At 48.4% G+C, this 22,385-nt stretch overlaps 1 protein-coding gene across 1 annotated transcript in view; it reads left to right on the top strand.

The window, feature by feature from the left end:
* MUC13 (mucin 13, cell surface associated) overlaps positions 1-22,385 on the top strand; it is a 61,219-nt gene that overhangs the window by 32,755 nt on the left and 6,079 nt on the right. The window contains exons 2-6 of the mRNA XM_045287519.1: positions 5,533-5,709; positions 9,068-9,099; positions 18,266-18,367; positions 20,730-20,852; positions 21,158-21,281. Coding sequence (XP_045143454.1) covers positions 5,533-5,709; positions 9,068-9,099; positions 18,266-18,367; positions 20,730-20,852; positions 21,158-21,281 — 558 coding nt within the window. The remainder of the gene's footprint in view (positions 1-5,532; positions 5,710-9,067; positions 9,100-18,265; positions 18,368-20,729; positions 20,853-21,157; positions 21,282-22,385) is intronic.

Below are 22,385 nucleotides of genomic sequence, written 5' to 3'. Positions count from 1 at the left end.
TGTGTTTGTAAATTTCCATCATGGTGAAAAAATATATATCAAATCACACACCCTCGTGGCAATTTCTGCACGTACAATCCACAGACATTGATGATCGTCAAGTTGTTCATCCGTTCTCTATTCTTTTCACAATCAGTTCACCACCGCTAACGAAAACACAAGGCCCCTGAGCAAATGCTTCCCCTCCCCCTCCCCTGCCACCCCTGCTAGCAGCTAACCTTCTTTGATCTCTAGATATTTATTTATTTCATGTCAATGAGACCTTACCATAGTTGTCCTTTTGCAACTGATTTATTTCCTTTAGCAAGATGTGTTCAAGGTTCATCCAAGCTGCGGCATAGGGCAGGACGTCGTGTCTCTTTATGGCTGAATAGTGTTACCATTCCAGTGTGACAGCTCCTTTCTCCCTTCATCTGCGGCAGGGCATGTGGGTTGTTTCCATCACTCGGCTATGATGAAAAGTGCTGCCATGGGTATTGGTTTTCACGGGCTAACTTTCAGAAGGAGAACCCCAGGCCTTTCTTCTGTGCTGCCTTCGTCCGAAGCTCCACTAACATCTATCTAGAATCTTAGCAGCACACAAGCCTCCACTGATGGCAGGGGGTGGCTGCACATGAGTGACATCAGTCAGGAACTAACCCAGGTCTCCCACGTGGAGAATTCTACCACTGACCTGCCAGCGCCGGATCTTACTGTGTGCTGACTCAGGAAGATTCCACGCGGCAGAGTAGAACTGCCTCCGTAGACCTTCCTGGCTCGGCAGCTTTCTTTACTCCATTTAGGAACCCACGTTTCATAAAACCGAAGAACAGATCTCTAGGGGAAAGGCATTTTGTTGCCACTGCTGTTATGAAAACTTCAGCCAGCTCTGCCTAGAGCAGCCACAGATGTGCCTTGGACAGGGGTGGTGAGCGCGGTGTATTCTCTACGAAGGAACTGGGTCAGAGAATATTTTCCATTTAAGTGTACAGTTTGCACTTCATGGACATTGTGCTTTTAAAAAACTGTTTAGAAGCTATACATTCTGAGTAGATAAAAAGATTAAGTCTACTTGTGCTATGCTGATGCCTTGATGTATTTCTCTAACTATAGTTGAGGACCACAGGCTAGATGACAGTTCCTCTTGGGTCTTGTTACTACCTAATAAACTCCCAAGCTGTCGGTTCTAAACTGTCTTTCTTGAAATCTGTACAGTCCCCAAATCCGTAACACACATGCTTCTTTATTTTAGGGTTTTGTTTTTTTACTTCACATACATATTGTCGCTATGCACAGTGAGGCATAAGAACTGGTGTGGAACATGTCTCATTGATTGAAACTCCTGAGTACAACCTCCCTGGCAAACAGAAATTTGAGAGCAAAAGGGATAAATCGCTGTGTCCCACATTCCTTGCTCTCGTCTGTCTCTAAGATCCCTCACCGGCTGCCATGCAGTTGACAGTAGAACTGCCCCTGGGAGTTTCTGAGTCTTCTCATCGTCACAGGAGGCAGACGCCCTCGTCTTTCTCCCACAGGGCTGCTGATGGGTTTGAACCACCCCCCTTGTGGTTAGCAGTTCAACTAGTAACCGACTAAGCCACCAGGGTCCTTGGAAGCCCTCTTAGGAAGTGCCAGTTATTTGGGGGCATTTCTCCAGTTAGGTTCAACTCCTCAGTTTCTCATTGCTGCTCCAACGACAAGGGGCACCATGGAGGTGGCATCTACGTCCCCCGCTCCCCTGCTGCCGCCAAGTTTACTCTCTTCTCCTCTCTGGGTTTGCCTCTCTCAAATGCTTGGCTTTTTCATCAACTCCCTGTTGTGTTTTTCACACAACTCCCTGAGATGTGGTCACTAAGGAGTTCTGACGGTGGCTTTGAGCAGATCATGTCTTCCCTCTGAGTGTGTGTGCATGTGTGTGTGTGCGTGGGGGGGGTCCATCAATGTGGATACTTGGCTCTACCCCACCCGTACTGTCTGGAACGTGGCTGTCCTTGATAAATGAAATAGTAGCAGAAGTAGGAGTAGCACCAGTCACAGTCAACATCATCAGCCGATAGCCCTTCCCTTGCCCCTAGGAAATCAATTGTGTATTCCTTTAACACTCACTCACCGCCTCGAGTCCATGCTGACTCATAGCGACCCTACAGGACAGGGTAGAACGGCCCCTTATGAGTTTCCAAGTCTGTAACTCTCCATGGGAGTAGAAAGCCTCATCTTTCTCCCTGGGAGCGGTTGGTGGTTTCAAACTCCGGATCTTGCAGTTAGCAGCCCAATGCGTAACCGCTGTGCCACTAGACCTCCTTCAACGCTCAAGAGAGAGAGTGACTGTCAAGCCGTATTCAAGGTCAAGAGCCAGGCTGCGCCTTCAAGGGCTCACAGATGCAGGGGAGAACCAGGAACAGCGGGAGCCGGGTGCCATATCCAAGGGCTTAGGGACTGCTTCCTCACGACAGTGGTTTCCTTTATTATTCATTTGTATACTCTTGTCCGTGTTGGAGTTTTTAGAGACAATCGAGGATTCTAGCAGGTGGCACACTGTATGATTAAGACTCCACTGCCCCGTGCACTCACGGGTGCCGAGAGGGGGGGCATCTATGGCCCCCAGAACTCTTACAGCCAGGATCACTCCTTCCTCTTGTCTCTGAAAGTTCATCTGACTAGGAGTTTTAGCAAAACACGTCGTTTTTGTTAGCAGGTGCCCAAATGGGTTTTGGCTCACAGCGACTCTGTGGAAACACGCCCCGGTCCGTTTCCATGCGCACAACGGTTGTTACCTTCACGCCCGGGGCTGCCGCTGCTTCGTCCATCCTCCGCATGGAGGGTCTTCCTCTCCTGTGCTGGTCCTCCACTTGACCGGCAGCCGTGCTTCTAAGGAGCATTCTGGTCACACTTCTGCCAAGACAGATTGGTTTCCTCTCCGGGCAGCATGGCTCTTTCCGTTTGCCTCACAATCGCCATGATTCAAATGCACCCAAACATTCCGAAAGAGTTTAACTTTGATTCCGCCGTCTAAAAAGAAATCCTTTTCTTAATGTACAGCCGCAGAGAACGCAGATGAAAGGACCACTAACTGCATCAGAGAGTACCAAGCCCTGGTGGCGTAAGTGGGTTCCACACCTGGCTGCTAACCATAAGGTCAGCAATTCGAACCCACCAGCTGTGCTGCAGGGTAAAGATGAGGCTGTCTGCTCGCAAAAAGACAGCCTTGGAAACCAACCCAGTGGATTTGGTTTGGTTTGGCATCAAAGCTAGAAAGTCTATTCCCAGGTAGTAACATCGCCACCTGGTGGCATTCCAACTCGCCTCCCTGGCAAATATAAATCCCAGGGGAAGAGTTTTACACTAAAAGCATCAAAAACAACTCACTACAGGGAGTCGATTCCAGCTCACAGGACAGGGTGGAACGGCCCATTCGAGTTTTTGAGGAAAGAGTGGAAAGCCTCGTCTTCCTCCTGTGTCTGTTGGTTTCAAGCTGCCGACATTGTGATTGATGAGAAGCCCACTTTGGCACCAGGGATCTTCAACTAAATGCAGAAGTGACATTGATGTGATATACTATGTCATTTGAGATGAGAAATAACAACTGAAGGCATAAGTGATCATTTTTCTCATCTACTATTATACATTATATGCACATTTAATAAATATTAATTCCTTATTCGAGATGGTTTTAAATAACATACCTCCACTTTTCCTGGACATTTTCAAAAATTCATTAATTGTGTCTTTCGTGCCTATATATAGGCATGTGCTTTCTTTTTTAAAAAATACTACAACAACAACAACAACAAATACAACAAATACACAAAAACTGACTTTATTAACTTTCTCAAACTCACGGCCATTCCATGCTGACGCCTTTAGAGACCCGCGTGGGTTTCTGAGATGTTCACTGTTGCGGGGAGTAGAAAACCCAGTCTTTCTTCCATGGAGCTGCCGGTGGTTTTGAACTGCTGGCCATGCAGACTGTGCAGATCACAGCCCAGCCACTGCCTAAACTTCCCATGACCAGAGCCATCTTATTTTGAGATATCCAGTCTAGAGTTGTGCTAGACCAGTGGTTCTCAACCTGTGGGTCACGACCCCTTTGGGGGTCGAATGACCCTTTCACAGGGTCACCTAATTCATAACAGTAGCAAAATTACAGTGATGAAATAGCAATGAAAATAATTTTATGGTTGGGGGATCACCACAACATGAACTGTCTTAAAGGGTCGTGGCATTAGGAAGGTTGAGAACCACTGTGCTAGATGATTCACACCACAACTACTCTATTTGGCGCTGAAAAGTTCCTTGATTTTCCTCTCTAAGTAAACTATTTAGTGAATTCTTCATTGCTGTTAGTGGTCAGGAGGGAGGGGTTTATGATAGTTATACAAGAGGTCTTGAAAAAGTTTTTGGGAAATAGAATGAAAATGTCATTTTTTCCATGGACTTTTTGAAGCTCCCTCATATAAGAATTGAAAACTGTATAGGACAAAGTATGTGTATCCCTAGGTCTGTACATGATATATTGAAACAAGGTCCTTGTTCAAAGAAAGAGTCTTGGTGAGACCCAGTACTGATCAGTTGTACTGGGGCAATTTAAATAGCTATCAACTGACGTGTGTTAGAACCACATGGGTGTGTGTATATTTACCGTGGTAAACATGTATGTCACAAAACACTTGCCATTTCCACATGTACAATTCAGTGACATTGTGTTCATCATGTGCAAACATGTTATTTATTCATAAATTTCCCCACCACCCTTAACAGAAGCTCAGTGTTGCCTAAGCACTAGTTGCCCTTCGTGCTTTCTTCCCCATCAACACCTGCAAGCCACATAGATGCAATGCCCAGAATAGACAAAGGCGCTCTGGTGGCGTACTGGTTATTCATTGGGCTGCTCACTGCTAGGACAGCATTTCTAAACTACCAGCTGTTCTCTGGGAGAAAATGGCGCTTTCTACTCCTGGAAAGATGGCGCAGTGACAGTTCTACCCTGTCCTACTGGGTGCCCATGAGTCGGAACCACTCAATGGCACTGATTTTTGAGAGTGGGCAAGTATATACAGATCTAAGATTATTAGCATTCTCATTTTTAATGCTGTTTTACATGTATTAAATGTATTTTTTTTTTAAGAATGAGTTATCTGTTAGTATTAAGTTAGTATTTTTTTAAGAATGGGCTATCTGTTACTGCCACCATTTAGTCAATGTGTTGTTTTCTGAAACTTGTTTTCTTTACTCCTCCAGTCACCAGCAGCTCAACAACTCAAACACCTACAGCCACAGCTAAAACCCCAGCTACAAACACAACTACAGTCACAGCTACAATCACAGCTACAAACACAGATACAACCGCAGCTAAAACCCCAGCTACAACCCCAGCTACAAACACAGCTACAAACACAGCTACAACCACAGCTAAAACCCCAGCTACAACCCCAGCTTCAACCCCAGCTAAAACCACTGCTACAACCACAGCTAAAACCACTGCTACAACCACAGCTAAAGCCCCAGCTACAACCACTGCTAAAACCCCAGCTACAACCACTGCTAAAACCCCAGCTACAACCACAACTCCAATCTCAGCTGCGACCACTGCTCCAAACGCAGCAACAACCGCTGCTCCGAACGCAACTACAGACCCAGCAACAAACACAACCGGAGCTCCCATTGCAACTGCAAACGCAACGACCCCTTCAGAAACTCGACCATCTACGAGCTCCCCTGGAGCAGGGACAGGTAAGAGCATTTCCCTCAAAGACTTCTTCATGGGGGTTCATAGCATTGTGGAAGGGAAAAGTCAGTGTGGTCTGATGGGGTAGGGACATTGGGATGAGGAGACTCAGTTTCCTGAGACATGAACCATGGACTTAAAATCTGAGTCACAGCGGCTAATAGAGATGACAAAGACCCTGAAAGATCAGCTTTGGTTCCATCCTGTTCTCCTCCTGCCCTTCCTCCACTCACCGTTCCCCCACGCCCTCACTCCCCCACCCCACTCCCACACACCACACACACACCTGCCCATCCTATCTCAAGCTAGTTGCCCGACGTGGAATGCTTTTTATGAGCTTGAGTTTCTGAGGCCTACCTCTCTAGCTTTTCCACCACAACTCCTTCCCATACGTCTACTGTAACTACCATGGCGTGGTAGTTACACGTTGGGCTGCTAACTGCAAGGTCAGCGGTTTGAAACCCCGCTTTGGGAGAAAGACGGAGCTTTCGACTCCAATCTCAGAAACTCGCAGGGGCAGTGCCTCCCTGTCCTGTGGGGTCACTGGCATTGCCATGGACTCGATGGCAGCTCGGGGGATTTGGGAACTTGCTTCGGCGTCTCTAAGAAGGCCAGGTCCATGTAAGTACTGGCTCTCTAGCTAGGCCTGCTGGTCCACCTCCTTGACCTACCTAAGGAAGGAGTCCATTGTACCCAAAGTTATGAGGACATATCACCGTCTGGAATTTGAACTAAGTGATGGTCTTTGAGCCTGAGGAATGAAAAATCAAACCAAAACCGTACTCTGACAGGCCTCGGTCTGACCCGAACCAGTGTCAAAATGATGGATATCTGGTGGAGAGCATCTAAACCATACAGCTGAATCTCAAACAGAAATGATTGAAACAGAAATTGCCCACCTCATTTCTCAAAGCTTGCTCTATAACAGAGGCCAGACAAGTTATCTGTAAAGGGCCAGAGAATACATGTTTGGATCACCTATGGTCTGTGTTACAGGACGTGGTAGCATGAAAACGGCTACATGAAGGGGCCTCACCGGGCCCAGTTTGCAAGTCTTATTTGCAAAAATAGAAGGTGGGACAGTGAGGGCCCATGAGCCACAGTTCACCAATTTTGGTCCAGAAGATCTCTCAAACTTTAGAGCTTGAAGTTCTTGGCTTGAGCTTAGCCAACTGTAAAAAACAAAAACAAACAAACAAACAAAACTCACTGCCATCGAGTCCATGGCAATGCCAGTGACCCCACAGGACAGGGAGGCACTGCCCCTGTGAGTTTCTGAATTGGAGTCGAAAGCTCCATCTTTCTCCCAAAGCGGGGTTTCAAACCGCTGACCTTGCAGTTAGCAGCCCAACGCGTAACTACCACGCCATGGGGGCTCTTTCATCTGTAACAAGGGGTGCTACATGACATAGGTACCAAAGTCCTGGCCCACAGTAGAAGCTAACTAGCCTGTCCCTTGCCATTGGAGAGAAAACCCAGGAGCAGTTATTTGCCGGAGTTCTCCAGAGATGTCCTCTATTTGTCCCTGGAACTTTCCAAGTCATGCTCAGGGCTGAAGTTTCTGAAAGCCCAATGGCTTAGAGTTTTTGAAAGCCCAATAGTTTTGCTTAGAGTCCTGGTTCATGGTTTGTCTGAGGGGGGGAACCATATTGCCTCCTTTTGCCCCATGCCAACTCATTGCGAGTCTCTCAGACAGGGTAGAACTGCCAAAAATCGATTTTATTTTTTAATAAAAGTAAAAGAGGCTCGTGGTTATGATCCAAGTAGCTCAAAGGGTACAAAGTATATACGGTAAAAAGTAACTCTCGTGAATCTGTGTAAACGCTCACGCAAAGCATAATCAAAGAATATTTAAGAGGGGACAAAAAATTAAAGTCACTCTCCCTTCCAGCCCAGACTTCCGAGCATGAGAGCCCCAGTCTGCTTCCCCTGAGGCAAATATTGTAGGTAGCCATCTTCTGCAGAGATCGTCTCTGCAGGGCCAGCAGGCACGCGCGTTGCTGCATACACCGAAAAGGAGTTTGTTTACACCAAAGAGGAGCATCCTCGACTCTAAAGCTTATACTAGAAAGAGCTGTTGGGAAACCCGTGGTTTTACTTAGAGATCCGTTTGTAAGAAATCTCTCAACAGCCCTGAAGGTTGTCGGACTCTCGAGCTAGTCCGGAACCACATCCAGGATGACTTTCTTTGGCAGATGCGCAGGAACTAGCCGGCCAGCGTGACCAGGCTAGCTCCCTTCTTCAGATCGAATCCCTTCTCCGGAGACAGGAAACGTGGTCCAGCCTGCCTGAGCGGGAAGTCCCTGTCAGGGGCAAGAAGGTGTTTGCACCATGAGCGCACGCCTCCTCCTCAGCGTCCCTCTGCTCTCTCTGCGTTTGTGGGGCCTATATTCAGACTGTGGCATGAGTGGGGGTTGGGAGCCCCTGGCCTGCCCCTCTCTAAAAAGCAGTGATTGTACCTTTCCAAAACCTACAGCACTTTAGATAAAATGGTTTGGGGGAACCCTGGACCCAAACAGATTGCTATCGATTTAATTCTGACTCATTAAAAAACAAAACAAAAACACACGGCCATGGTGTCAATTCTGACTCATGGCCACCCTAGATAGGGTTTCCGAGGCTGTAAACCTTTACAGGAGCAGACAGCCTCATCTTTCCCCCACGCAGCAGCTGGTGAGTTTGAACTGGGGACCTCGTGAATGGTTAGCTGCCTAAGGTTGATGGGACAGCGTCACCAGGGCTCCCTTCACCTAGGAGGAGGCAGAAGAATTCTGGGCGATCTTCAAGATTCAGAGATTCTGGATGGCCTCGAATTAGGAGGCCTGCTATCTTATTCCCTAAGAAGACCCTTGCCCACTTAGCCCTGGCCTTTCCCGGCTGCAACCCCATGGCTTCCAGATTTCAGCAACTAACTCCCTCATGATATTAAAAACGGAAACCCCTAAACTCCACTTTCGTTTGTTTTTAGGTCTTCTAGGTGTGCGCCAAAGAGCCCTGGCGGCACAATGGGTTAAGTGCATGTTGGGTAGCTGACTGCAAGGGTTGGGGGCTCAAGTCCATCCGCCACTCCACAGGAGAAAGATGAGGCTCTCTGCTCGCATCAAGATGTTCCATCTCAGCAACCCTAAAGAGCAGGCCTCCTCTGCCCCCCGGGGCCCCTAGAGTTGAAAGTGGGAAGGGTTATCAGGGAGTAACACAGGCAAGGAATGAAAAGCACGCAGGAGGGAGGCCCAGAGAGCTAAGAATATGTGTCTCTTTCTATTCCATTTAAGAGCCCACCAATCCGTGCGACCAGGCGTCCTGTAAGGATGGTTCTTCCTGTGTTCCCCTGAACAGCACCTTTTTCTGCCTGTGTTCCACGAGGTACTACTATAAGGAGTCCAAGTGTCAGGAAGGTGAGTTTGAGGAATGGAGGGTGGCACAGCTCTGAATCTCAGGATAGAAAACTCAAGAGAAATTCCGGAATACGAGTGAGGCCGGAAAACCTGGAGGCATCAAAAGCCAGCCAAGAAGTGAAGAGGCTCCTGCCTATATCTCAGGGAGAGAGGAAAAGAGCGGGGGTGGGGGGGCCAGGGGGGGGCTGTGTGCACATGGCTGTGGGTGTGGCCTTTCACTCAACCTGCTCCAGGGAGTGGGGTCACAAGAACAAAAAGTGAGCGAGAGGGGTGAAGCTGTTGAGCAAACATGACACCCCAAATCAGCAGAACCATCAGGGTCATTCTGACTCTTGCCAACTCAATGGGGGTCCGAGGGGACCTGCGTCCATGGGTGAGTTTTTTGGAAACAAATCTGCCCAGGTGCCTCTGGATGGATGAGAAGCCGTTCGTCTTTCGTTTACAGCCCAGCGCGCAGGCATTCGCACAAGAGACTCACACAGTGAGGACAATGTAGGGTCGGAGGCAGAATGAGGGCGGTGATGTGCCTGCCACCCCACTGTCAGGTCCTGGAGCCTGGTCTTCCGGCTCGATGCCCTCAGAGCCCACAGGAAGTGCTCGCCCTGCGACAGCGGAGCTTTCCTCTAGAGGAGTCTCAGCCTCTCAGCTCCAGAAATGCACTTTCTGGGCACCCCTTTGCATACCCTTTGTCAAAGGCTTTCTTTGGGGGGGGGGGAGGCGGAGGAGTTCGATTACTAACTGTCATGAAGGCCCGAGGCTAATAGGTAAAACCTGCTCAGTCCCACGAGTGGCCGGAGCAGACCGGTTCTGTGGGCTAGGACGGCATGGTATTGGCCATGAGCGTTAGTAAGAGATGCATCAGCAACCTTAAGAAAGTTCATCTCTTTTGCCCTAAGAACCTCATTTCTGGGAATCTGCTTAAGGAAATGACCCCAATTACCCAAAGCAAGGATTTATACATAAAGATGGTCATCGCAGCCTTGTGTTTAACAGCAGAAGGTTTTACGTCCTACGATCACAAAAAGTGTCAAATCCGTGAACGGTGCACATGCTTCAGAGACTAGGATGCAGCTGGTGAGAAGCTGACGGTGAGAGGAGGTGGTGACTTGATCAATAGGCTGATCATGTCCAACGAAGAAGCGCTGTGGAAACTCAGGAGGGAAGCTATGCGAAAATACACGTTAACATGAAAAAGAGCCGGGGGAAAAAATCCCAAATGAAAATACTTGTGTAAGGTTGGGTGGGATTATGGGTTACACTGTCCGTATTTTAAAAGTTCCTGTCCTGTTGTTGTACTATCACTTTTACAATAAGAAAACAGTCTGCGTGGGGAAAATGGTGATGTCGTCAATGTAAAGAATGTGCAAAACCCATTTGGATGAGCATATGTTTCATTGGGTATGTCTCATCCATTGCTTTTAAGTTATTTTGGACACCAAAAATATCTGGTTTGCAACAAAATCAAAATGACTCTCTTTACATCAAATCATACAGAAAGGTTCTGTTTGAATTTCAGGAAAAATATTCCCTGGGTCCATTAGAATGAAGGAATCAGATATGTCTGCTTTGAAGGATAAAACTTCTGTGGCCTATGAAAAACTACATAATAAGGTTAATGACTTTGTAAGTATGCACTTACCTTCTTTTATGTATAAAGGAGCCTCTGCTAGCTAGTGGGTTGCACGTTGAGCTGCTAACCTAAGGTCAGTGGTTCAAACTCACCACCATCTCGGTGGGAAAAAGATGAGGCTTTCTGCACCTATAAAGATGTGCAGCCTCCAGAAACCAGGGAACTGTTCTCCTCTGCCCTATAGAGCAGCTATGAGTTGGCGTCAACTCGGTGGCAATGGGTTGGTTTTTCTTGGTCTAAGTATGCGTTGTTCTAACACCTGGTTAGCTCATACTGGTACGGCTGTTTTGGTTGTTCCGATGGTGAAAGGCCGCCTTGCTGGTAAACAACAGCTGCCCTGAGCCCTCTGGGTGCACCTACCCCTCCCCAGCTGGGTGTCTTGGATCTCGAAGAACCTGTGCATAAGGTTGTGCACCTGAAATAGAAACTCCAAGTGAAGGGACGTCTGCTACTTGCCACCCTGCCCCCCCCCACCTCACCCACAGCTGCCAAGCAGGATGAAAGAAAACCAGCCGCTTCACTCCATTTGGATAACGATGACGGAGACCATGTTGGCGTGAAAGGGATCGGTGTTCCATTCTGGTCCCACAGGGGTTAGATGTGGAGCTCAGAGAGCACCCTGCCCATGTTTCTCAAAGTTTAATTTTAAAGATGGGGGTTTGGGGAGGCTATACATACATCTCGAAACCCTTGGTGGAGAAACTCTTTAAAAGCTGAACTCTTAGTCTTTGGAGGTGTCTTACCATTAAGAAGGAGATCATCCGCAGGGATTGACGTATAACACCCCGCCACCCGCCACCGCCATCCCCCAACCTGAGGGGGATGGACAACAGAAAGGTGGGTGTACGATATGAAAACAATAATAATTTATAACTTAGCAAGGGTCATGAGGGTGGGGAGGTGGGGGAAGGAAGGGAAAAAGAGGAGCTGATACCAAGGGCTCAAGTAGAAAGAAAATGTTTTGAAAAGGAAGATGGCAACATATGTACAGATGTGCTGGACACAATGGATGAATGGATTATGATAAGAGCCCCCAATAAAACAATCTATTAAAAAATACTAATTAGATCATCATTATAGAGTTTGGTGATTGGAGCGAATCCCACTTATTGAAGGCTGACGGGAATGGTTTTGGAGATGAACAGAGAACGGGTGCTCAGGACGGAACAGCAGGGGCTGGTGCTGTTCGGGCAAAACCCTTTGACGAGCCATGTCTGCTTGGTGGGCCGCTGGCCCAGGCTCACCCTCGTACCCTGGACCCACACCCAATTATCCACCTGTCCCTACCTCAGTGAGGACAGCGGCAACATATTCCTACCTCGAGGAGCTGGGTGGGCTCTGTGGCTGTCCTTCTCAGTGCTGGCCAAGCTTGCTTTAGGTCTGCGAGTGCCACAAAGCCACAGGCCTCTTCCCCGGTCTTCACGGCCTGGTGGAGACATGCTCTCCTTGAGGCTTCACGGCCCCAGGAGGAGCACGTCTGAGGGGCTTTGAATCAAAAAGCATAGGCCAGCACCCCCTTGGGATCCATGAAGGAAAGACAGGAAAGTGGAGGCCACTTGCTTTCAAGATCTTCTTAGCCATTTTGGCCAGGCCAGAACCAGCTCAGGCCCTAGGAATTCTCCCAAGTTCATTTCTGTTCAGCGGGGCCAGATGGACAGTCCCCATGGGGATTGGGAAATGTCCCATTGTTCGCATGTATAGGGTTCTCTGCCTGGTATTTTACACAGCATAATTCTAATGCTGAAACTAGCCCTTGGAGGAGTTAGGACTATTGGGTTCATTTTACATGTGAAGCCATCGAGGCCCAGCCAAGTTAGGGCCCTGGATGATAAGTGGGGAGAATAGGATTTGAACTTGAACTCACTTGACCCCATGGCTCCTGGACTGCTGGTTCTGTGTGGGACAGAGGTGGGCAAGTCCATTTGCATAGGCCCTGGCTTCTTGTCCAACCTTAAACCCCTTTAGAGATAGATGTATGTAATATCCTAGCGTCCTCCAAGGATGACTTGGAAGAGAGGGGCAAAGGGAGTTGAAATCCTTTATTCTAAACCTGATGTTGATTTCTCAAGCTCATCTTTGGGATTAGGAAGATTCAATGGACAATGGGCAATTGGGAAGCTAGAAGAATCTCTTGAGATCATTCAGTAGACTCATTCCCAAGTGGGACGTTTCTTTCATTATTTCTTTTTTTTAATTTAATCATCTAACTGGGGACTCATACAGCTCTTATCACAGTCCATCCATCCATCCATCCATTGTGTCAAGCACATTTGTACATTGGTTGCCATCCTCATTTTCAAAACATTTTCTTTCTACTTAAGTCCTTGGTATCAGCTCCTCATTTCCCCTCTCCCTCCCCACAACCCCCTCCCTTAATGAACTTGAACTCTTGATAATTTATAAATTACCATTATTATGATTTCATGTCTTACACTGACGGATGTCTCCCTTCACCCATCTCAGTGGAACCTTTCTAATTGTCTACAGAAACACCAATGATTTCTCATATTTAAAGTATTATTAGAAAGGAGTTTAGGCTGACCTGGATATAAGGCTGTCCAGGCTAGCCAGAGGGCAAGCTGTATTTGAATTTGCCGAAAAGACAAGAGAAAGAATCTTACTACGCCTATTAAATGCCAGAGATGGCGCTGCTCTTTTACAATGGGAGCTACTCTGAGGAGAAATAAAAGATTATAAAAAGGTCCAACACTGATCTGGATCTACAGTCATACCTCCTAAAACAAACCTCCCTCACCCCGGATCGGCTGGTGTCTTGCACCTTAGTCAGTCAGTCACCAGTCAGTAGTACTGGCTGTACGCGGCCAGGCATGAGGTGCTATGGGGAGAGGAGAGGATGGAGTCTTGAGAAAATCCTCTTCTTGCCATCAGTGAGTCTCATTCCAGTTAGGGTCCCCTCCCCTCCGTCCCTCCAATGGTCCCAATTCATCTCTGGCCACTCCCTTAAAAGGACCTGGAGTGTCTGTTCTGGGAACACAACCCGAATCTAATCCTAATCACCTGTGGCGGAGCCCTGGAAGGAGCCCAGGTGGCATAGTGGTCAGCAGTTCGAAACCACCAGCTGCTCTGGGGAATAAGATGAGGCTTCCTCCTCCCGTCAAGAGTTACTTTCTCAGAAACCCCCAGGAGCCGTTTTACCCTGTCCTATTGGGTTGCTGTGAGTTGGAATCCACTCAACAGCAGTGAGTTTGGTCTTGGAGCCCCTGAGAGCTCACAGTGCCCTGTGTCTGCCTCACTTCGTGCATAGTGAGAGGCTTGTGTGCCAGGAAGCACTGCCAGCTCCGTGTTCCCAACGAGCAAAGGGAGGTCCCAAGAACTGGGCGACAGCTAGCACCTGCAGACACTTGACTTTAGACTCAACACATCCTATGTGCTTCCCAATCTAGCTTGTGTCCTTCTGGGAATGCTAGTGAGCTGCTCCTTCTCCGCTCTCAGAAATGCCCTCCAAAAGACCCATCTGCTTTATGGGCTAGATCTACCCTCCTTAGCAATTTCAATTTCTTAGCATGAGCCTGTAGCATCATGCCCTCAGCAAGACAGGCAATGGCAAAGGGAACTTCTTGGGGAAATTGATCAATGTATGATGCACACACAGAGATAAGTCTAACAAACAGGCAGAAGTTAGCCATACAGTTTAAAAAATAAATTTAATAAGTATGTGTTAGAGAAACAAATCCATAGACACACATACGTGTATAAGGAAGAGGTTTATATATGAGAGCAATTGTACATTAAGAAAGCATCCCAACCCAGTCCAGTCCAAGGCCCTAAGTCTGATATTAACCCATATGTCCAATATCAATATGTAAAGTCCTCTTCAGACTCACGAAACACATGCGGTGATGCCAAATGCAGAAGGATCACAGGCCAGTGGGTGGAAAGTCTTCGGATCCAGTGGCGTTGTAAGCATCTCAGCGCTGGCAGGGGTCTCCCCGTGGCTTCTCTGGCTTCAGGGGTCTGGTTGCATCAGGTCTGGTTGTGGCTTCCCCAGCTCAGGGCACTAGCATAGTTCCATGTGCCTTGTCAGCTGCAGTGTCTCCCAGGGAGTGGCAGAGAGAGAGAAGTGTTTCCTCCCCCGTCTAAGGAGGAAGTACCAGATTTCCCAGAATTCTCAGGAGAAGGCCATGCCCACACAGAAGCCTAATTGGCTATGATCTGATTGACAAGCTAGAGTCCACCCCTACACTCTTAATCCTCAAATTGGCAAACTATTATATATCTACCACAGCCATCTTATTTTTAAGACTATTATATTTTATCTGGTCCAGGAATCTTTGCTATAAAATAGATAAAATTCTGATGTAAGTTAGTTATCTGATGGAAACCAGAAAAACACTCAACCAACTAACTTCATGGCAAAGATTCCTGGAGGGCATTCAAGGGCATGACAGTCAGAATAAACAGTTGTGTTGTTATAATCCATGCATATGTACATGAATGTATTTAGAGATGCTTTATGTTAAAACAGAGAGAGAATATCATGTCTGTGTTTTGCGCTATGTAATTATTCAATATATTCTTCTCCACAGTTTAACTCCACATTTAAAGATATTAGAGATGAATATGGTCAGACTGTAATTATTGAAGTCAGGTAAGTTTACAGTGGACTGATAAGGTATTTTGGAGGCGGATGTCTGTTTGCCTAATTGAAGAGAGAAATGGGAAGGAGGCTGCTGAGGGAGGGCTAGGAATTCTTTCAGGGTGTTCGGTTTGATTTAGTGAACAACACAGAGTTCATGAATAGAAGGTGAGGATTAAAAACAATATGTGAGAATCAGCCAAATCCGGGTTTGGATCAGGGCGTCCAACTGGTTCCAACCAGTTCAACCGTTGCTGTTGTAAGCTAGGGCCATGCATAGCCACCAAAGCTGTTGTTTGATATTTTCACTCAAGAAACAAATAGCAGTTCCCCTGCCAATAATCCGACCTCCCACACGAGGCTCCAGAACCCTTAGGGAGGAAAGATGGGCGCAGGACTTTTGGTGATCAACATTACGGGCAAGGCTCTGGAGACACATTCAAAGCAAGAGTGACCACCGTCTGTCATCAGCACACAGCTGTCTGTGTCCCACGGGGGTTAAAATGCCACAGGCAGAAAAATATGGATGGAAAACCTGCTAGAAACTTCATTTCCATCTTAGAAAACAAGGGCCGCGTGCCCACTGTGTAACAACCGAATAACTGGACAGAGTCAGAGACGCTCATGCCCCCCTCAAAGACAGGAGCCCATCATGCTGCTTTGACCGCGTCTGTCCTCACTCCACAACCTTGACGAAGACCCTCCTGCATCAGGCTCCTGAAAGCGCTCGTGGTGTCGCTTCCCATTCTCCAGTTCAAGTCTCTGACCGAGCCCCTTTCCCATTGCACTTGCCATTCCAGTACGGGTACATGTCACATACCCAGCTTTGTCCCAGTGCTGCCACCACCATGGTGCCAGGAACAGACCTGTTGAAACCAGTCGGAAGCCCTGGTCCGAACGCTGGCGTGGCTCACTCACTGCGTGATGGGGCAAGTGTCCTAACATTCTTGAACCCTGACTGCCTCATCTGTGAAAGTGCGACACAGGTGTGGAGCAAGGAGATGATGTTTGTAAGATTTCCCCTGCACAGTGCCCGGCACATAGTAGGTTTCGACGTGTTGGTTTTGATTTCCCAAGTAGGTTGTGGGACCACAGAGTCATTTGGGGGGGTTCCCCGAAACTATGGCACTCCTGTAATTCTTAAGGAGTTACTCAAAGGGAACCAGGGCTGCTTGTAAGCACACTTTTGCCTGTGATCTCGGGGTACAGAAGGGAACTAACCCCTTCTTTTGGGGTGCAGTACAGCACAAGTTGCCGGGGTCTCACCCAGAAGGCTTCCTGAAGTTCCAACTCACACTGTTGTCTCTCTCCTCTGAATGGCCAAGGTCTTCGCCGACTGTGCAGAGGTTAGAGTTGGAAAGGCCCTTAGAATTTCTCATCTCCAAACTTCTCTTTGAATCAGGGCATCCAACTGGCTCATTCCCGTCTGACCCTCTGCTAAGAATTTCCACACGGATGTCCTAAATCAGAATCTGCATTTTAACAGGCTACATATGCTTAAGTGGGGAGATTTCGGAAAATTCATGGAAAAGTTCCACGATCATTAAATTTATTTTGTTCATGAACTTTTTGAAGCCCTCTCCTATTCTTATGTTTACACGTAAGAAGCTCCCAGTGGACTATCAGAATCACAAAGGAATTTGTTATACCAGAGTCTCTGATTCAGTACATCTGGGTGGAAATGCAAGTTCACAGGAGGAGGTCCAACTGGAACGAACCAGTGCAGAACCATGCCTTAGACTTTTGGCCATTTTCAACCTGGCCAGAAACGATCATTTCAACCCACGGTCATTTCAACCTGCATAAAGTACTTCTGTCTCACTACCCTATACATTTCACTCCCACCCCACCCAATTCTATCATGAATGAATTGTGCAGGGTAGAAAGCAATTGAAAAAAACCTTTTTTCTAAAATCCCTTTTGAGTTGAGAGGAGTCCTGTTGAAACCTCAGGCTTGTTGTTTGACAGGGACAGAGGTGATGGCCTGGTGCATGCGCAGGCAGGAGGGTGTGCCCTGTCTCCCAAAGGACAAGCCCGAGATGTCACAGCCCAACAGCTGTGGGACAAGGGACCACGAACTATTTCAAATGTTGCTTGCTCTAGTCCTGGCTACCTCCAGACTCTTGGTTCCTAAAAATGATGGCCCACAGTTCTCCTAAGTAGCTTCCAAGGCGTAGTGGGTTCCAAAATGTCAGCAGTTCAAAGCCATCAGCCACTCCACAGTAGAATGATGAGACTTTCTAGTTCTGGAAAGAGCTACCATCTCAGAAACTCATCGGGCCAGTTCTACCCTGTCCTGTCAGGTCTCTGTGAGTCAGAAACCACGGAATGGCAGCGAGAGGGAAGTTGTACTCGGGAGTGCTCACGTAGTTTTAGTCAATGAGGCATGTACCAAGCTGATACTTAGGCATCACTATGAAGAGCGACAATATGCATTTAAAGTCAAAACAAAACAAAACCCTAAAAATAAAGAAGAGAGAGAGAGAGAGAGTGTGTGTGTTACAGATTTGGGGACTGTACAGATCTCAGGACAGTTTGTTGCTGACAGCTTGGGACTTTATTATCTAGGAACAATGTGAAAGCCGAACTGCAGCAGAGGCGCCCTCCTCCACGATAGTTATGGAAACACATCGAGGCATCAGGCAGTTGGTTTTTCAGTTTAACTTCCAATAGAGTGCTGTTTGAGTCATAGATTTCCTCTGAGAGAGCATCAAACAGCCACCTCAGGGCCTGTAAGCGGCTATCTGATTGCAACCCCATGCTCCACGGATGGGTCCCAATTGTGGAGGCGGAGCAGTGGGACAGGACCCCGACTAGGAGACCTGTGTGTTGATCCTTCGACTCAATTCCCCAAGTGACACCGATTCATTTCTTCTTCAGAACCTCTACTTTCTCAAGATCTGGAGTGCGTGCCACCATAACTGTTGATGTGTCCGTAGTAAACATTTTGATAAAAACTACGAATCGGACTGAGACGAATGTGTCTGACATCATTGAGCAAGGAGTGAACAATAGTAAAGGTGCCATTGAAGGATACGATAGTAAGTATCATAGAATTTTATTCTGAATTTACTGCAAGACCTGCCTTCCTTTCCGAGAACTGGATCATTACATGTGAGAAGGGGGGCGAAGCGCTGTAGGATTGTACCCAGAGATATCTCCCGATTATCTTTTAGCCAATTTGTTCTTCACTTTCTTCTCTCCATTGGCTTCGATACCTTCTTTCCCACCATCTTCCCAATGACCAAATTCCCTGGCTTGTACTCCTCTTGGAAAAAATAGAAATGACCAGGAAAACAGCCCGTGGGCAGAAGCCAATGAAAGGAGGAGGGTAAAGAGACCCGGTCGCCAAGTTGGTGCTTCCCAAATGATGACGGACTGTTCCACCTGCACCGCTGCCCTTCAGGCTGACACAGACACCCCAAGGGCACTGTCACAATCGACATTTGCTCTGTTGCCAGCCACTGAGGAAGACCCATGTCTGCATTGCAACGCCATCACTCTGTGGGTCTGAACTCAGGCTGCGCGCAGCTGGGCTACTCTCTCTTGAATTCACTTCAGCTGCTGATCAAAGATGGCTCAGCGGATGCTTTGGCTCTGCTCCATGTGGTCTGGCTTCCTGCAGCAGGACAGTCACACAGGGTTTCAAGAGTAGCAAGGGGGTCGTTCCAATGCACAAGTCTACGCGTACATCATGTTTGCCTGTCGCAACGGCCCAAACCATCCACACGACCGAGCACGGGGTCCATCCAAAAGTCATGGGCACAGCGAAAGGTGAATCAGTTGGAGGGAGACAGACGTCCTGAGTTCATCCTGAGGCACCTACTCAGGCCAGTCTCCGTGGAGGCTTTGTGTCGCTGTTCTCAGCTCTGGCTACCTAATCCAAATCAGCCGGTTGTTGAGCTGCTGCGCCGTATCTGACTTCTCTGTGGCACTTGAATGGGTCTCCCTCTCTTCTTGAAACCCCCTTCTCCCGGGTCCCTGTCTACCACCCTCCTAATCTCCACCCCGACTCCTCCCCACCACCTCCACCCGGTTCTCTCCTCCTCCTCCTTTGCTTTTTTAAATGATGGCGACCTCCCAGACCTAGTGTGTGAAAGCATCATTCTCTTTTTGCCAATGTTAACCTGCCCCTTGACAGTTTTCCCCACCTGTTCGCTCTTTCTTCAGCTTTTCACAAAGATGGTCATCATGCCTTTTCTCACCTGGGAGGGAAATGCTCTGGGACTGAGAAAACAACCAAACGCAAAAAACCTACTTACAATTCTGCCAAAGCGGGGAGGGGGGGTGGCTCCCCTGCCCTGTGAGCCCCTCCTCAGACTCCACCCCCTCCGGGCTGTCCATTCAATTCTTCCTGGCAGAAATGACTGGAGAAAATTCCCATCGTGCTTCAAGTCTGGACCTCGCAACCTCGCACGGGATGCGGAGTGGTCTGTGTGGGGATTCTGTCTAGGTTCAAATATGATTCAACATCATTTCATTGCACTGATTGAATTCATTTGGCTCCAAGGACAGAAGGAACTAGCCTAAGGTGACCAGATTTTAACATTGGTGAAGCGGGACACCATTGGTAAAACTCATATCCTGGCGAAATAGCCACATGGCAGCCAAAAACCATATACCCTAGCTTGTTGTGCATTCCTTCCAAAAATCGGGACTTTTTAAAAACGCCACGGGACGCGGGACAACTTGTTAAAAATTGGAACTGTCCTGCCAAAAGCAGGATGCCTAGTCACCTTAATACTAGGCCTAGGGAGCTGGATTTTAGATTCCCAGATATTCACTGGGTGAATCCCTAAACGTATAAAGAAGCAAACTGGGGTGCTTTCACAAAGCAATCAGTCCATGCACCTTACTGGGAGGGCCCTGGAGGTGTAGTGGTTACACATTGGGCTACTTACCACAAGGTCAGCAGTTCCAAACCACCAGCAGCTCTTTGGGAAAATGACAAGGCTTTCTATTCTCTTTAAAAAATTTTTTTGAACTGTAGGCTTTTACAGCTCTTATAACATTCCACACATCAATTGGATCAAGCACCTTTGGACATATGTTGCCATCATCATTTCCAAGACATTTTCTGCTGGAGCCCTTGATATAAGCTCCTCTTTCCACCCCCTCCCTCCCACTCTCCTGTGTCCTTGATCAATTACATAGTGTTATTGTTACTTTGTGTCTCACACTGTCCTTTGTCTCCCTTTAGCCACATTTCCATTATTCCGTTATTCGAGGGGAGGGGGCTATGTGGCTTTCCATTCTTGTGAAGAGGTACCCTCTCAGACACGGCTGGGGCAGTGCTACCCTGTCCTATCAGGTCGCTAGGACCGGAGCATGGACTCACTGGCGGTGGGTTTGAGCCTGTGTCCTGCTGACTGAGTTTTTGCCTTGTCTGTGCCTCCCCCTTAGCGCAGTCTCGGTGTGACTTTTATGGCTGTAAAAAAGACCGTGGAGATGACTGCGACAGCGGGGTACAATGTGAATGCAAAGATGGGTTCCAAAGACCCAACCCTCAGATGGCGTTCTGTATTGGTAAGTGCTCTACCTGCTTTGAAACACCACCGCCCCTGAGAGCTCCTAAGAGGATTTTGCTTGGGGGCGCAAGTCCTCTCATGTTTCCGAGGAGGCTGGAGCCCCGTGAAAGAGGCCTTAGACATTGACTGCCTGATGTGGGCTTCAGCTAGGGGCTTCCTTCGGCAGCCCTGGGCAGTTACCTGGGAGCACGTTCTGGGAGCACTTTCACCAAGAAAAGATGCATTTTGTGACCTGGGGCTTTGGGGGCTGAAGAAGTTTGTCTGGAAGTGACTCGGGGGGATACCACTCTGTTTGTTTTGAAGCTCTCGACTGTCCCAACTGCAACCGGGAGGACAAGAAGCAGTGTTTGCTGAGGGCAGACGGCGGGGGCTCGGAGTGTGTGTGTCTGGCGGGCTATCAGTCGATGGACGATGGGAAATGTGTCGAGTAAGAGAACTCACTCATCTTTTTTATTGGGCTATCGCTGGAGATAGGTAAGCGGGCTAGCGCTTGCCGAGTGTTTAGAGTGAGGATGTTGGTAAACCGCTGTAACCTGGCAGGTAAAGGGCATCGTCCTCATCATCAATCTCTGTGAGCTTCCTCTCTGTGCTAATGGAGTCCTGTCAGCAGTCCGCTGATAACCAGAAGGTCCGTGGTTCAAACCCATCAGCCGCTTCACCAGAGGAAACATGGCCGTCTGCTTCCATTGAGATGTCCAGCCTTGAAACCCTATGGCAGCAATTCTCCACCTGTGGGTCGTGACCCCCAAGGGGGTCAAATAACCCTTTCACAGGGGTCGCCTAAGACCGTATTTCCAATGGTCTCAGGAACTGAGACAGCGCTCCTCTATCTGTCTCCAGGCGGGTCTGCCCACACGCAGAGATGCCCACATAGGAGGTCACCTCCACATGAGGCGCTGTATTAAAGGGAGGTTGAGAACCACTGTCCTATGGGGCAGATCCCCACTACAGTTGCCGAGTTGTCGTCAACTTGACAACAGTGGGTTGGTTCCGCTTTGGGTCCATGTGCTTAGGACCCACACTCATCAAAACCATCTCACAATGTCCCCCACCTCCGCCAGGACTGGGTTCGCTCCCCATCTTCAGCGGAGGGAGTTTAAATCACATGCCTAACACTCTGGGCAGCAAGCCTGCGTGGTCTCACAGCCTGGGTGTCCCGGCGTGCTCCAGGCCTCCCGCCCTCAGCTTTGCCCGGCTGCAGAGCGCCTTCCCCGGCGGGCGTTCAGTCAGGGGCAGAAGATCGCAAGGGCCTGCACACCACCGCCCGAGCCCCATGGAAGAGACCCCCTGGAAGGAAGGGCGTGATAAGCAAGAGGAGGTGGTGCAGATGCCTAAGGCTCTGCTAGCTGACAGGTTGGCAGTCTGAGCCCATGCAGCGTCTCCCCAGAAGACGGGCCTGGTGACCATGGGCTTTCCAAAGGTCACAGCTTTGAAAACAGGATGGCACCGTTCGGCTCTGCACCCACGGGGTCTTCGTGGGTTGACCTCAACGCCTCAGCAACGAGGAAGAACAGAGCAGAGAGAAAGGTGG

The sequence above is a fragment of the Echinops telfairi genome, unplaced genomic scaffold, assembly GCF_000313985.2.
Source record: "Echinops telfairi isolate 266 unplaced genomic scaffold, ASM31398v2 ScPeMD7_17;HRSCAF=63, whole genome shotgun sequence".
NCBI lineage: Eukaryota > Metazoa > Chordata > Mammalia > Afrosoricida > Tenrecidae > Echinops > Echinops telfairi.
Note: the sequence above shows the minus strand (reverse complement) of the source record. Positions and strands in the feature narration are given on the sequence as shown.